At 43.8% G+C, this 15,020-nt stretch overlaps 1 protein-coding gene across 2 annotated transcripts in view; it reads left to right on the forward strand.

Annotated features, from left to right (window-relative positions):
• The window catches only part of SLC38A6 (solute carrier family 38 member 6), a gene marked incomplete at its 5' end in the record, with an annotated part of 48,432 nt that continues 33,412 nt past the window's right edge, over window positions 1–15,020 (forward strand). Inside the window, 5 exons of one of the 2 annotated variants that reach the window (XM_080987615.1) lie at window positions 1–134; window positions 3,213–3,343; window positions 5,235–5,308; window positions 8,369–8,421; window positions 9,018–9,057. In XM_080987615.1, the coding sequence (XP_080843741.1) occupies window positions 24–134; window positions 3,213–3,343; window positions 5,235–5,308; window positions 8,369–8,421; window positions 9,018–9,057 (409 nt within the window). Of the gene's footprint in view, window positions 141–3,212; window positions 3,344–5,234; window positions 5,309–8,368; window positions 8,422–9,017; window positions 9,058–15,020 lie in introns of both variants that reach the window. The other variant, XM_080987614.1, reaches the window with a different exon arrangement.

Below are 15,020 nucleotides of genomic sequence, written 5' to 3' on the forward strand. Positions count from 1 at the left end.
ACTTCTCCGCTCCCTTCGGCGCCATGGAGGAGCCGCGGCTCGTCGGCAGCGTCAACTGCGAGCCGCGGGGATGGTACTTGTCGGCGCAGGAGCTGGAGGACGGAGCGCCGCTCCTGCCGCCGCCCCCGGGCAGGGTGTGTGTGGGGCTGGGGCGGTGGGGGGGCGAGAGGGGAGGCGGTGGGGCCGGGCTCCGCCGGGTTGTAGGGCGGCTCCTCGCTCAGCCCCACAGAGCAGGGCGGGTTGGCGCTTCCCGCTTTCGAATCCCCTCACAGTGAGGGGTGCTAAAAAGAAGAAGAAATTGTAACATGGCTTGGGGATTCAAAAGATATTTCGATAATAGTAATAATAATAATAATAATAATAATAATAATTTATTTATACCCCGCCCATCTGGCTGGGTTTCCCAGTTTGGTTTGGCTTGGTAAGTAAAACGTGTATGAAATTGCCATAGGAATCATTAATGACTGCCAAGTCCTTGCAGTTCTAAATCAGTGCTATTCGTATTATTGGTTTCCCTCGCCCCCCATAATTTTTATTAAATTTTCTGTTTTACGATTTAGAATACTCATTTAAACAACCTTAAGATATCAGTGACTTCCCTTCTTCTCTTTCCATGGTTCATATTGCGTAGCGCAAACCCCTGCATATTTTATATAAACTAAATCATTGAGTATTCCATTATCAGAACCATGAAAACTTGTTTACACTGTTGAATTTATCTTCATGCTGGCAACAACCCTGTGAAGTACGTTAGGCTAAGAGAGGGAGGGTGACCTCCAAATTGCTGAGTTGGGCATCATGGCTGAGTAAGGATTTGAAACCACTTCTTCTTTGAAGATACCCCATGCTGTGTCTTCAAAATCGGAAGCCACGTAGATTGGGCACAAAGATTTTCCCAGCGCAGCATCTTACGTCTCGCTTTGCACCGCGCCATAACATATACTCATGGTACTCCTCATTCCATGATATTTAGCCCTGTACTCAAAAGATATTCCCCATGTTGCCTGGCTGCTCCTGAAACCTATAGGAAGTGGACAGACTACAGTTGCGATTCTGCGCTTTTGCGCATGCGCAAAGTGCTATTTAGCGTTTCTGCACATGCGCAAAGCGCTATTTAGCGCTTCTGCGCATGTGCGAGCACCGAAACATGGAAGCAACCTGTTCCGGTCCTTCCGGGTTTGGCGCGGTGTGCAACCTGAAAACATGGAATCTGAAGCATCTGTAACCCGAGGTATGACTACATCATTTACCCTGATGACGCTCCCAGGCCTGTGTTGCATTTCCACATCTCCATGAGCTTCCCAGCACACCTTGCTCACAGCCCCACGGGCAAAGTGGCATTTCCTAGTGCCGTAGAAGAACACAGCACAGACCCATGAAACTTTGCAACCCTAGGAAGACTTGTTGAATGCATACACTGCCACCCCTGAAACATCATAGGGCCCTCTCATAGAACTTCACAACCCCATAGAAGCCACAGAATGGACACATACCCCTCTGTCATTCAGCTTGGTGGCACAGAAGTTCCTCACGTGGGTTTGAAGACTCGGCCCCATAGAATCCTGTAGAATGGACCCACATGCTTCTCCAAGCCGCCGGTGTCATTTGTAACACAATTGCATCTCCATAGAGCCTCACAGCACCAACATCATTGCACAGGGCATGCTACAAATGCTTTTTGCAACCTTTGGAAGTGACCTGTGTCACCAGAAGGCCCCATAGTACATTCTCCCCCCCCCCCCATTATATACAGGTCATGGCACACAGTCCTCTTATAAATGGGATTGTCCAGCACATTCTTTAGAAAAAGCGTTGTAGAACAGGTTTCTCTGCCCATTTGTTTCGTTCCATCCCACTTCTCACAATCTCATAGTTCCAGAATTTAGCATTATTCCTACAGCTGTAGTGGTGGTTGTGGGAATCCATCTGGACCCACCAAAGATGGTTCTTCCATTCCTAGAAATCTATGGACTGGGTATTAATTCCACAGGGACCCTGTTGGATAGAAAAGATACTTGCATTGGTGTTGGGGAGAGGAAAGAGAATAATGCAACCCTCCCTGTTTCTACTCAAAAGTAAGTCTTGTTGAATTCAGTGGGGCTTACTCTCAGGTAAGTGGGGTTAGGATTGCAGCCCAAACCAAAGAGCATATATACCTCTTATGTCTCACAGGTTCTGGATGCCTTTTAAATAGACAAAATCGTAATGTAGTAAATGAACTAAAAGCAACAACAGCCATCCTCTAAGCACCGTAGTATTCCTCCCCAAAAAGCCACTACTGTAAAACTATCAGTGACTCTCTCCATAGACTGTGGGAGTCTATTCAACTAGACTAGAGATCCACTAACTCTACCAGTAATGTTATTAAGTTTGAGTTTTAGGAGATGGAACAGTGTTGGCTCTGGTACAGTCTTTTGCAGGCATGACCTGGCTTCATTTTCTGTTTTTATTGCCACTTTTGAGACCAAGGAAAAAAATAAAGTTGGAAAGCTCACATTTTGATTACGTATTTCATAAGTTCTGGCTCTAAGAAGTCCCTAAACTTACAATACTTGGTTAAAAAAGAAATCGAGTTAAAAAACCTAATGAGGCTGAGATTTCCACCCTCCTAGCCATGTCAAATCTAAAAAAGCAAATAAATTACGACATTTTTCTCTTTACTGGCTAGATTAACAGTTATTAGAATTTGGTCTTCCCTGATTCATCTCTAGTAACTGTTAGGTTTTAAATAATTTTTTGTGTGTTCAAACTCAGACCTTTAACTAACTAACTAACTAACTGCATATGCTCTCTTCGGTGAGTGCTAAAACATTCATGTTTAGACAAGCCTACCCAGGTGTTTTAAAAGTTGAGGTAATTTTTAAAATCTGTTTTAATACAGTATTTTAACATTTGTATGATTTTAGGTGTGGTTGCAGTTTTTTCTTTATTTTACTCTTTTACCTTTTTGTAAACTTCTTTGAGGTCCCCCCCCCCAGTCAAGCAGTGTATAAATTTTATGAAATTTATAAAATAAAAATATAATAAATATAAAATAAATAAATATACTGCTTGATTGTAATAAAACTTCTGAGTGGATTGTCAGCGGTAGTCAAGAGTCTTTGTCTATGAATTAAATTACTTTTCCACTCCCATTTGCTTTGGGCTTGTGTGATTGTTTTTGCCCAGATGAAGAATTCACAGTGTTAACAATCTGGTTCTGTCATTTACAGACATTTTTGAACCAGACATCGTCTGGGGCTTCCTTTGGCTTCTCGGTATTTAATTTAATGAATGCTATCATGGGCAGTGGGATACTTGGATTGGCATATGCCATGGCTAAGACGGGAATCCTTGGATTTAGGTAAGTTTTGTGTGTGTCAATTATATTTCATATTATATTGTACTATATTTTCAAGTAGTGTGTAAGAGTTTTATATAGTTAAACCTCAGTTGTCAACCGTAATCCGTTCTGAAAGCCCTTTTGGCTTCCGAAATGTTCAACAACCGAGGCACAGCTTCCGATTGGCTGCAAGAGCTTCTTGCAGTCAAGCGGAAGCCGCGTTGGACGTTTGGCTTCCGAAAAATGTTAGAAAACCGGAGCATTTACTTCTGGGTTTTCTACGTTCAGGAGCCGAAATGTTCCAAAACGGAGGTGTTCGGGATCTGAGGTTTGCCTGTAATGCTATAAATTAACACTTATAGTTGTAGATTAATTAATATAAATCCTGTATATTAATCCTTATAGTCAGAAATATACTGTGTGATACTAAAGAAGTTAAAGTAAGCTTCAAAAATACCATATAACATGGGGGAGGGGAATGCAATTGTGCTAAAATCTCAACTTTCCTCCGTGTGCCACCCTTGTCTGCTTGATCTATACATGCGGCAGTTTAAGTTGCAGAATCCTGGGGTGGTAGATTGGACAGTACCACTTCAAATGCCAGGTTGGGGCGACAGCAGTGCTTGGTGGGGTGCCTCAGGTAGGGTGGCACCAGGAGCAGACCACCACCATTTGACAAATTGTGCAGTTATCTTTTGTGATGTGTTAATAAATTTGCAAGCCATACCTCACTATTTCTGGCTCGGAAACCCGAACTGGGGTATTTCACATTGAACTGGTCCACACATAACATGGCGTGGCAACCAAACTGTAGCTTGGCATCATGTGTGAACGCTGCCCAGTGAGTTCATTATGGTTTGCTTGCTGCCAACAAACCACAGCCTGAACTCATGGTTTGTTTTTAGCTTACAAACCATGGCTTGATGTTGATAGCTCAGCATTGTGTGTGAACCCAGCACCCTTCCTTAAACTTGCTGGCCATCCCACACCGGGTGCTTAAGGTAAAGGTAAAGGGACCCCTGACCATTAGGTCCAGTCGTGACCAACTCTGGGGTTGCGGTGCTCATCTCACTTCATTGGCTGAGGGAGCCGGCGTCCAGCTTCCGGGTCATGTGGCCAGCATGACTAAGCTGTTTCTGGCGAACCAGAGCAGCGCACAGAAACACCGTTTACCTTCCCGCCGGAGCGGTACCTATTTATCTACTTGCACTTTGACGTGCTTTCAAACTGCTAGGTTGGCAGGAGCAGGGACTGAGCAACGGGAGCTCACCCCGTTGCGGGGATTCGAACCGCCGACCTTCTGATCAGCAAGTCCTAGGCTCTGTGGTTTAACCCACGGCGCCACCCACGTCTTACCAAGCTACAAAGGCATGAGGAAAGGGCAGCTGGAAAACTAGCCAAAGATTGGCGGGGCAAGTTGTGATTTGTTGCATCTTCAGCAGTGTGTGGTTTAGCATTGTGTGCAAACCAGGAAATTGCCAGTGCCAGGTTTAAATAGCTTCGTCTTGTGATAGTGGTGGATCACCCAGCCAGAGTGCGATTGCTGTATTCTCATAGGAGAGGTGCTGTTGTCATTTGCCATGAACAAACAGGCAAATACCAAATTAAATGGGTGACCCGAAACATTCTTTAGAACGTTCTAAAGCATAGAGATAGTGAAATGGTTCAACAATTGGCCTTTCCCCCATATATAAAAAAGTCCAAATTTAATGACACAGAAAATTCAAAAGAAAAGCAGAACATGGAAAATATTGAGTAACCAACCGTGGCGTGAATTAGATTCTGCCGATGTGAACCATAAAATGAGGAAAGAACGATTTCCTCTGCTTGTTTCTGGGAAAACACAATGTATGAAATATATATATATATATATATAAAGTGTGGCCTTGATCATTTGTTTCTTCTGTCCTAGTGTGTTGCTGCTGATTGTTGCCATCCTTGCATCTTATTCTGTATTTCTCCTGCTTACTATGTGCATTCATACTGGTAAGTGAAGGCAGCATGCAGTGATTTAATCACAAAAGCCTTTAGAATGGACAAGTTAGAAATACATTCAGAATTTGCGAAGTGCATTTCAGGGGCTAACAATCGCTGTGGCTGGTGCCGTATGAGAAACCAGTGTTTTCATGGTGGTTGAAGTGTTGGGCTAGAACTTGGGAAACCAGGATTCAAATCCCTACTCAGTCATGAAGCTCACTGGGAGACTTTTAGATCAGTTGCCATCTCTCAGCTTAACCTACCACATGAGGTTTTGTCAGGGGAAGTCCTGTGACTTGTTATTGCAGTGATTTATCTTGTTATTGCAACATAGAGCCCTTTCCACGTTGTCCTGCCTGATAGTGAAATCATACAATTGTGTTGCAAAAGGCTTTGGGGGATTTTTTTTTTTTAATGTATAGCCCATTTGTGCAAACCGCTAGCCAAGTCTGTTGGGCTTCTTTGCTGCTCTCCCCCTGCCCCCCACGAACTATAAGGGTGCTCTGGAAAGGGGAAGATCAGTAGTGCTGGGCAAGCTGCTTTTAAGCTTGCCTGCCCTTATTAAATGTCAGATTTAGAAACCCCTTTGTAAACCCAGGTTTTTCCAATTTGAAAATTTCTCTTTAAAAGGTAATGCTGTACTCTTTTAAAAAATCAGTGTTTCTCGAATTTGGGTCCCCAGCTGTTGTTGGACTACAACTCCCATCACCCCCTAGCTAGCAGGAACAGTGGTCAGGGGTGATGGGAGTTGTAGTCCAACAGCAGCTAGGGACCCAAGTTTATTTATTTATTTGTATTAAATTTGTAAACCACCCTGCACCCAAAGATCTCAGGGCAGTTCACAGCATTAAAATACAAAATACATAATAAAAAACAAGAATGAAAAGGGGGGGTGTACCCATGACCTCCTCTCCCACAAACAAATTTAAAAAGACATAGAATATCAACCAGCTCCTGTCTTTTGGCGGGAGGCAATGGAAGCATGGCGGGTGGCACTGTGGGTAAAACCTCAGTGCCTAGGACTTGCCAATCGTATGGTCGGCGGTTCGAATCCCCGCGGCGGGGTATGCTCCTGTCGTTCGGTCCCAGCTCCTGCCAACCTAGCAGTTCGAAAGCACTCTTAAGTGCAAGTAGATAAATAGGGACCGCTTTATAGCGGGAAGGTAAACGGCGTTTCCGTGTGCTGCGCTGGTGCTGGCTCGCCAGAGCAGCTTCGTCACGCTGGCCACGTGACCCGGAAGTGTCTTCGGACGGCGCCGGCTCACGGCCTCTAGAGCGAGATGAGCACGCAACCCTAGAGTCGCACACGACTGGCCCGTACGGTCAGGGGTACCTTTACCTTAATGGAAGCATGGCACTCAAATCAAAAGTGTAACACTCAAAACGGAGCACATTCGGCTTCTGGAAAAAGTTCGCAAACTGGAACACTTACTTCTGGGCTTGTAGCGTTTGGGTTCCAAGTTGTTTGAGTTCCAAGGCGTTTGAGAACAAAGGTACCACTCTATACTTGGGCCACCGTCTCCTCTGTCACGCCACTTTCATGTTTATTTCCTGACTCTTCCCTCTGCCTTTTTCTGATGAGGGGGGTTCATGTTGTGAGAAAACTTTCCTTCTCTCTTTCCTTGTTCCTTTTGTTCGCCATAGCTGTCTCTGGCCAATCTCTGGCCTTCTCTGATTCTTCTCCGAGGCTGCTGCTCCTAGTCTTCCACTTCCTCTTGGCCTGCACTCTTAAATGTTGGACAGAGGTAGGGTCCGATTGTTACTTTTTTATTATTTTAAGGTTATTATTTAAGGCTATTATTCCATAAAACTGGCCAAGTCTTTTTTTTTTTTAATGTCAACAGTTACAATGCAATAAGCAAATGTTAAAATCATGACAAGAACAGCAAGCACAGACTTGTCTGGAAAAAATAATGAATATGATGGACCCAAGAAAGAGAGAGAAGACGCAAGATGGTTGATTAAATTCTGGCAGAATGAGCAGAGAATACTGTAGCGGAAGACCCTTGAGCAGAAAGTGAGCTTCTTTGGCGCCTAAATCTTTTTGGGAACTCATGGCAAAAAGGATTAGCTAGGACATTGAGCAGTAGTTGATCTCCACCTTTTTACACCCTCTGTGATTTTGGGGGGGGGGGGCAGTATCGAGATGTAAAATAAGATGGCAGCTTTCATTGAGTCTCTTCCGTTGGTACAGGAGTACCCAACCTTTGAGCTATGCAGGAGTCTTCATTGTGTCAAAGAGTTTTATGGAATGCAGAATCTCACACACTTTTGCACTAACAGGTTGTGCATGTCCCTCTTGTTGAAGAGAATGTTTGTTTCCATTGTGCAGCAATTTTCTCTATCATGCCAACTGCATTTTCCCATTAATCTGCTCCCAAATATGTAATATGCTAGTTTCTGTGATGCAGAAAAATAATGAAATAAAAACCTAGATCGTTACAGTGGTAACTCGTGTTAAAAACGCTTCAGGTTGCGGACCGCGGGAAACCCGGAAGTACCGGAAAGGGTTATTTCTGGGTTCCGCCGCTCGTGCATGCGCAGAAGCGCCAAATCGTGTCACGCGTATGCGCAGACACGGCGCTGCGGGTTACGAACGGTGTGGGTTGTGGACGTGCCTCCATCACGGATTACGTCCGCAACCCGAGGTTCCACTGTATTTTGATTGATTGTATTCAGCAATTCTAATTTCTCTTTATAAACACAAAGGGCCTAATTCAGTAATTCCAACAAAGTTCAGCATTAAGAGAGATAGGTATGTGCTTTATGTTCATAGTTAAATCAGTGAGACCTAAAATAGCTTAATTTTGGCTAGATTTAATATTTGGCAATTAACTGTAATTTCACCAGTATCCACAAAATTAGCATTTTCGGGCACACTCCATGACTACCTTAATTAACCCCACAAAACTTTCCCCACCTGCATTTCTAAGTTCTTGTGCTTTTTTGATGGAAGAAGCACATATATTAGATTTATAACCATATGTTTTGTACTTGATATGCATGCATAAAACATGCATATAATTTTCCAGTAAATATTAATGTGGAATTATTTGTTCCTTCTAACAGCTGTTACTTCTTATGAAGATCTCGGTCTCTTCGCATTTGGCTCACCTGGAAAGGTAGTTTCCAAACTCTCCTTTATCTCCTTTTGGTTTTGTTATTGCTCATTTTTAAGAGAGAAAAGTCCATCATCACTCGTAGGGATGTAGCATGTAGGATATCTAGCTACGGCTGTTGCTCCCTTAGGTAAAAAGGTAAAGGTAAAAGACCCCTGGACAGTTAAGTCCTTTCAGAGGTGACTATGGGGTGCTGCGCTCATCTTGCTTTCAGGCCGAGGGAGCTGGCATTTGTCCACAGACAGCTTTCTGGGTCTTGTGGCCAGCATGACTAAACCGCTTCTGACACAACAGAACACTGTGACGGAAACCAGCACACATGGAAACACCGTTTACCTTCCCGATGGAGCGGTACCTATTTATCTACTTGCACTGGTATGCTTTTGAACTGCTAGGTTGGCAGGAGCTGAGACAGAGCAACGGGAGCTCACCCCGTCACAGGGATTTGAACTGCCGACCTTCTGATCAGCAAGCCCAAGAGGCTCAGTGGTTTAGACCACAGCGCCACCCGCTTGGGGACTGTTGTATGATATTTCATGAATCACATGAGATTGTTCTTACATTTCTGCTTTTCCTAACATCATCTACTGTTTTTGTAGGTTCTTGTGGCCAGCACAATCATTATACAGAATGTCGGAGGTAAGAAATGTTAAGTTACAATAATTATTAACACTGAGGATCTTTCAGAGCTGTCCTGAGAACAATTATACAGTGGTACCTTGGGTTACATATGCTTCAGGTTACATACGCTTCAGGTTACAGACTCTGCTAACCCAGAAATAGTGTTTCAGGTTAAGAACTTTGCTTCAGGTTGAAAACAAAAATTGTGCTCCGGCGGTGCGGCAGCAGCAGGAGGCCCCATTAGCTAAAGTGGTGCTTCAGGTTAAGAGCAGTTTCAGGTTAAGTACAGACCTCCGGAACGAATTAAGTACTTAACCTGAGGTACCACTGTATAGTAATTTGATCTAGTTATGGTCAACTGCTTTGTCTCCTTGAATGTCTTGTATCGTCCCATCCTTCCAGTCATGGTCTGGTTATTCTACATATGAAAACTGGGCTTGAAATTGTTCCTATGTCCTTAAATTTGTGGACACCTCTGTTAGAGATCATAGATATATTTATAGATATATTTACCTGCCTAGGAAAGGCTGCTGTAGCTTTGGGACCAAGCACCACATATGAGAGTTGCTGAGTGGCGTAATTATACTGTGACTGCATAAATTTGACTCATGCTGCCCAGTGACTGCTCTTTTTATAAACATACTTGAGAACTAGGTCGCTTGCTTTCATAATTCAATTTAGTGTCCTTTGTAGAACAAGCTATGTTTTAAAGTGTAATAAACTCTTGCTATTAACTCCAGGCAGGAGTATGAACAGTCTAATCCCAATGACCGAGTATTATTTATTCATACCGGTTTGGGGTGACGTTACGTAGTGAGAAACAAATTTTTTAATTTCCTTTCCTATTTGACTGCACCTCTAAATAAATGTCATTAAACAAGTTGGGTCTAAGCAGTGAAGGGTCTGTCAGACCGAGGACCTGTTATAAGAGTGTGCTGGTCAAAGGAAATTTGAGTCTTATTTTCTTCTCCTTCCAACAGTTCATAACCTTGTATGTGTGTCACTTTTAATAAAAGTCCCCCGAGAAACCCTAGAGGCCTGAGCTATTGCACACTGGGTGTTATCAAACTACTTATTCTGTCCTCAACAATAACACTGGCTGTCAGAAAGCAAAGACGTATCTGCCAAGAACTCCCATTTCTGATTAATTCAAGAAGCAGCATTTGCACTTGGAAAATGTTATTTCAAGCTTTTAAATACCGCTAGATGGAAATTTCCATGTTCCTTCAGCATTCGGTGCTTTTGTTTCGCTTTCTTTCCATAGGAGTACACACATTTCTCTTGCAAAGTGTGGGTATTGCACCTCCCACCACCACCGCAAAATTAACCTGTTCTAAAGTCACTGCAAAAGGATAATTCTCTTGCCACAACTATATTTGCATGGTTCCCATGTTACATGGACAGTATTGCTTTCCTTTGTACGTAGCTAATGACATATGTAGACAGTGCAAACATGCCAGTAAGGTACAACATAACTGCATTTTTGCTAAATAGGCCAACCAATCAGAACACTGCACAGCCAGGTGGAGAGGTGGCTTACGGACTGTGAAAAGGGCCGGTCAACCACCATTCTGCATAAGGAGCTAAGCAGTGGTGGTGGTGTTACAGGTTTCTAAAATTGTCAATGCTGTGATTAAATAGATTGGCAAGCAGGGCTATTTTGTGTCAGTACAGTGGTACCTCGGGTTAAGTACTTAATTCGTTCTGGAGGTCTGTTCTTAACCTGAAACTGTTCTTAACCTGAAGCACCACTTTAGCTAATGGGGCCTCCTGCTGCCGCTGCGCCGCCGGAGCCCGATTTCTGTTCTCATCCTGAAGCAAAGTTCTTAACCTCAGGTAGTATTTCTGGGTTAGCGGAGTCTGTAACCTGAAGCGTATGTAACCTGAAGCGTATGTAACCCGAGGTACCACTGTATTCACTAGTACAGAGTACTGGCACCTTTTTTTGTGCATCCATTTGTGCTGGTACCCATGGCAGTCATATCAAAATATGAGTATCATCACCTAATTTTTTTTTAACCCCCCCCCCCCAAAGCACTTATCAGCAGCAGGTTCAGAACAATTAAGTTCTATTTCACATGATGCATAACTAGTTTGTGGAACTCACTGCCGCAAGATCTGGTGATGACTTCTGGATAAGGTGGCTGAATTAAACAGAACATACAACATCGATCTGTCAATGGTTATTGGCTTTTTAATAACATGCTGGGGGCAGAAAATGGGAGAGGGTTGCTGCATTTGTAGCTGGCTTAAGGGAGTTCCTAGAGACATCAGCCTGGCTGTTGTTAGAAGCAGGATGCTGAATTGGGTGAGCTTCCTGACTTGCATCCAGCTGTGCATGTGGTGTTTCACTTGTGGAATGGGATATTCCCCCTCTTTTCCTCCCGCTGCCCCCAAAATCTGCCCTGGAAGGTCTCCCAGGCCTCTGAAGCAGATTTTGAGGGTGTTTGGGGCAGTCCGGGGAAGAAAAGGAAGTCGCTTCAGTGAAACGGCAACATCTGACCAGATTTTGTCTTGTGTAGCAGTTAACTTGGTTTTACATTTTTCTTTCAGTTTTGACTGTAAACACTTGCAAATTTTTTTTTTAAAAAAAAGAGGCTGGAAGGAAAAAGAGCAATTTCAGATTTGATATAATTTCCTACTGGACATTTGCACGAAGGAAGTGTAATGGGTACACCTGTGAACCTTTTTGGTGAGGGCAACCTTTCAGAAGCCGGCTCTGAGAACCTGCCTGTTCCCTAGAAACTAGAAATGCCTTGCGCGAGAGCCCTTGCCAGACCACTCTCGATCCTTTCAAAGCCAGGAAAAATCCCGCAGGCAGAAGTGCTGGGTCCCTTCCCACTTTCCTCTTGTTTTCTCTTACTGGTTATTTACTGCCGCTTCCTCGTCAAAAGTTTGGAGATTGTTAAAAGATGGAACGATGAGAAGAGCCAAGCAGATAGCAAACAGAGCTAGACCCAAAATGGGGGCTGAGAAGTTGGGAGCTGCTTTCCTGCGGCAGCCCATGAGCCGTACGCTGCAATGTCCTGCATATACAAATATAAATCTGTATTTGAGTCACTACAGAGCAGGGATTCTGAAATCCTAATGTGGAGAAATGGTTGTTCCTGTTGTTAAACAATTGGAAGGCAGAAACCACCCAGCGATGTTCCAGTAGATCCTAGTTTACCTTCTGCTCAGAAGCAACTGCAGCAGCCACTACAGAAGGGATTTAGCAGAGTCACTGTTGTCGTTTAGTCGTTTAGTCGTGTCTGACTCTTCGTGACCCCATGGACTAGAGCACGCAACATCAAAAAAACTAAGATCATGGCCACTGGTCCCATCACCTCCTGGCAAATAGAAGGGGAAGAAATGGAGGTAGTGAGAGATTTTACTTTCTTGGGCTCCATGATCACTGCAGATGGTGACAGCAGTCACGAAATTAAAAGACGCCTGCTTCTTGGGAGAAAAGCAATGACAAACCTAGACAGCATCTTAAAAAGTAGAGACATCACCTTGCCAACAAAGGTCCGTATAGTTAAAGCTATGGTTTTCCCAGTAGTGATGTATGGAAGTGAGAGCTGGACCATAAAGAAGGCTGATCGCCGAAGAATTGTTGCTTTTGAATTATGGTGCTGGAGGAAACTCTTGAGAGTCCCACGGACTCCACGAAGATCCAACCTATCCATTCTGAAGGAAATCAGCCCTGAGTACTCACTGGAAGGACAGATCCTGAAGCTGAGGCTCCAATACTTTGCCCACCTCATGAGAAGAGAAGACTCCCTGGAAAAGACCCTGATGTTGGGAAAGATTGAGGGCACAAGGAGAAGGAGACAACAGAGGACAACAAGCACTTAATATTGTTCCATATTTACCAGGCCGTTTAAAGGAAGCATGAGTGTGCAAGGCTACCTGTAGAGCCTTTGGTCTCCAGGCCTTAGACATGATTAAGGATCTGCCGTCCAGCTTTTCAAGATTCCTTCCACGTAGGAAGAAACCAAAGGTGGCTTGGATTAGGAGCTGCATGTGTTTATTTCTCTGAGAACAGGATAAGAAAAGGTCCCAGGTACACTTGAGAACATTTCGTTCCCTCGGTGCTGTTGTCACTCCATCTGGTGGTCATTTGAAGTAGAGCTGCATCTGGAACATTTCTCAGGAAAGAGCTGGAGCCAAGCTCTTGTGATTTTCTCTCTCGGAGGAAGGCAACAAAAAATAACAAACAAGCAAAAAATAGAGAGCAGTGTGAATCCTGACCTTGGGGGAGAGGGGATTATCTTAAAACCTATTGTACTAGGTTCACGCTTAATTTTATTTGCAAGTCTGTAATTAGTCTAATCTGTATTTCCTCTGCAGCAATCTAGAGAGCAGCTTTTCTGCTTTGCAGAACCTTTTCTTTTTATGGTTTTAGCCTTTTAACTCTGAATTCTTTGTGCAGCCGGGGTTTATGTAGCTGTTTGGTGAAGGGGAGTCATATTATTTCACTTCTGAATCCCTTTCAGTGAGGCATTCTGAAGCAGTTTACAATATAAAAACATAAAAAACATATTTAAAGCAAGTTCGTATCTAAAAACAGCCAAAGCAATTGCATATATGAAAAAAGCACACAAAACCCCCCAATGAGAATATGTACAGTGGACACTCGGGTTGCGAACGGGATCCGTGCAGGATGCACACTCGCAACCTGCAGCGTTCGCAACCCATGTTTGTTCACGTGTGGGTTGCGATACACTGCTTCTGCGCACGTGCAAAGTACAACTTAGCGCTTCTGCGCATGTGCAAAGTACAACTTAGCGCTTCTGCGCATGTGCAAAGTACAACTTAGCGCTTCTGCGCATGTGCAAAGTACAACTTAGCGCTTCTGCGCATGTGCAACTGCCGAAACCCGGAAGTAACCTGTTCCGGTACTTCCGGGTTTCGGCAGTCTGCAACCCGAAAAAATGCAACCTGAAGCGGCTGTAACCCGAGGTATGACTATATTTTAAAAGCTGTTTAGAAAGGACCCGGACAGCTTATGCAAATTTGTGCCGGCATCTAGGAGTTCAAAATTATGTTTCTGCCATTTCACTTTTTTTTTTACCCACCCCTCCTGAAACATCTGCACTAGCCTCAACAAGCTTTTCTCTTGCATAAGTGTCTCGAATTGGTGGCATGGGAAGGAAGGAGCCTCCCTGCTACAGATAGGGGACTTCTGTCAGATTTGGCCCTGAAAGGGCGATGGAGAGGACACAGAAGCCAAGTCCTTTTGACGCCTTCACTCAGATCCTTAAAGGTCTTTGACTAAACCAGGTCAGATTTCTGATTGTGTTCAGGGAGCTTTGCTACTGCATACTCCCTCACCTCCTTTTCTTTTGTCAAAAGGAGTGTAGGACAGAGTTGTAAATATCCACTTGCCAGGTTGCCTGTGGTGAGATTTGCCATAATGGCAAGTAGGGAAGCTTTTGTAAATTGGGTATATTTCCTTCCTGCCTGTCCCCTTCCCATTAATGTAATGTAAATTACCATCTGAGGACAAGTAGATTAGCAAATTTTATGGACGTTTGCAAGATTGCTACAGGATCAAGTGGGGGAACGGCACAACAAATGTTGTGTGTACCTAAAAGATTTGTTTACCTTTATAAATTTTGATTATCTGCAAAGGATGACATGGGGCAATCCCTGCACAGATCACAGACTCCTGAATGCCATGGAGAAAAGTTTTATTTTTGTATTCGTGTGTGTGCAGTGTGCTTCAAAAAGTGCTAATCCAAAGAATTAGAAAGGCAAATACAGGGAAGGAAGCCAGAAATATATAGCTTCTTCTCTCACCACAGTACATACTTTCCAAACATGTTTGAAATAAGCAGACACCTAAAGTGGGAGCAAATTTCCTGCCAAGGGGCATCCATTTCTTGGTAAAGATCTGCCTAAATTAATCTTTTAAGTGACTTCTGTATTTGCTGCAAGTGCAGATTGTTTACAGAGGGATTTGGACTAATTTGAGTGCTCACCCCTTCAGCAGCTTA

The sequence above is a fragment of the Podarcis pityusensis genome (assembly GCF_964106645.2).
Source record: "Podarcis pityusensis genome assembly, chromosome: 1".
Classification (NCBI taxonomy): domain Eukaryota; kingdom Metazoa; phylum Chordata; class Lepidosauria; order Squamata; family Lacertidae; genus Podarcis; species Podarcis pityusensis.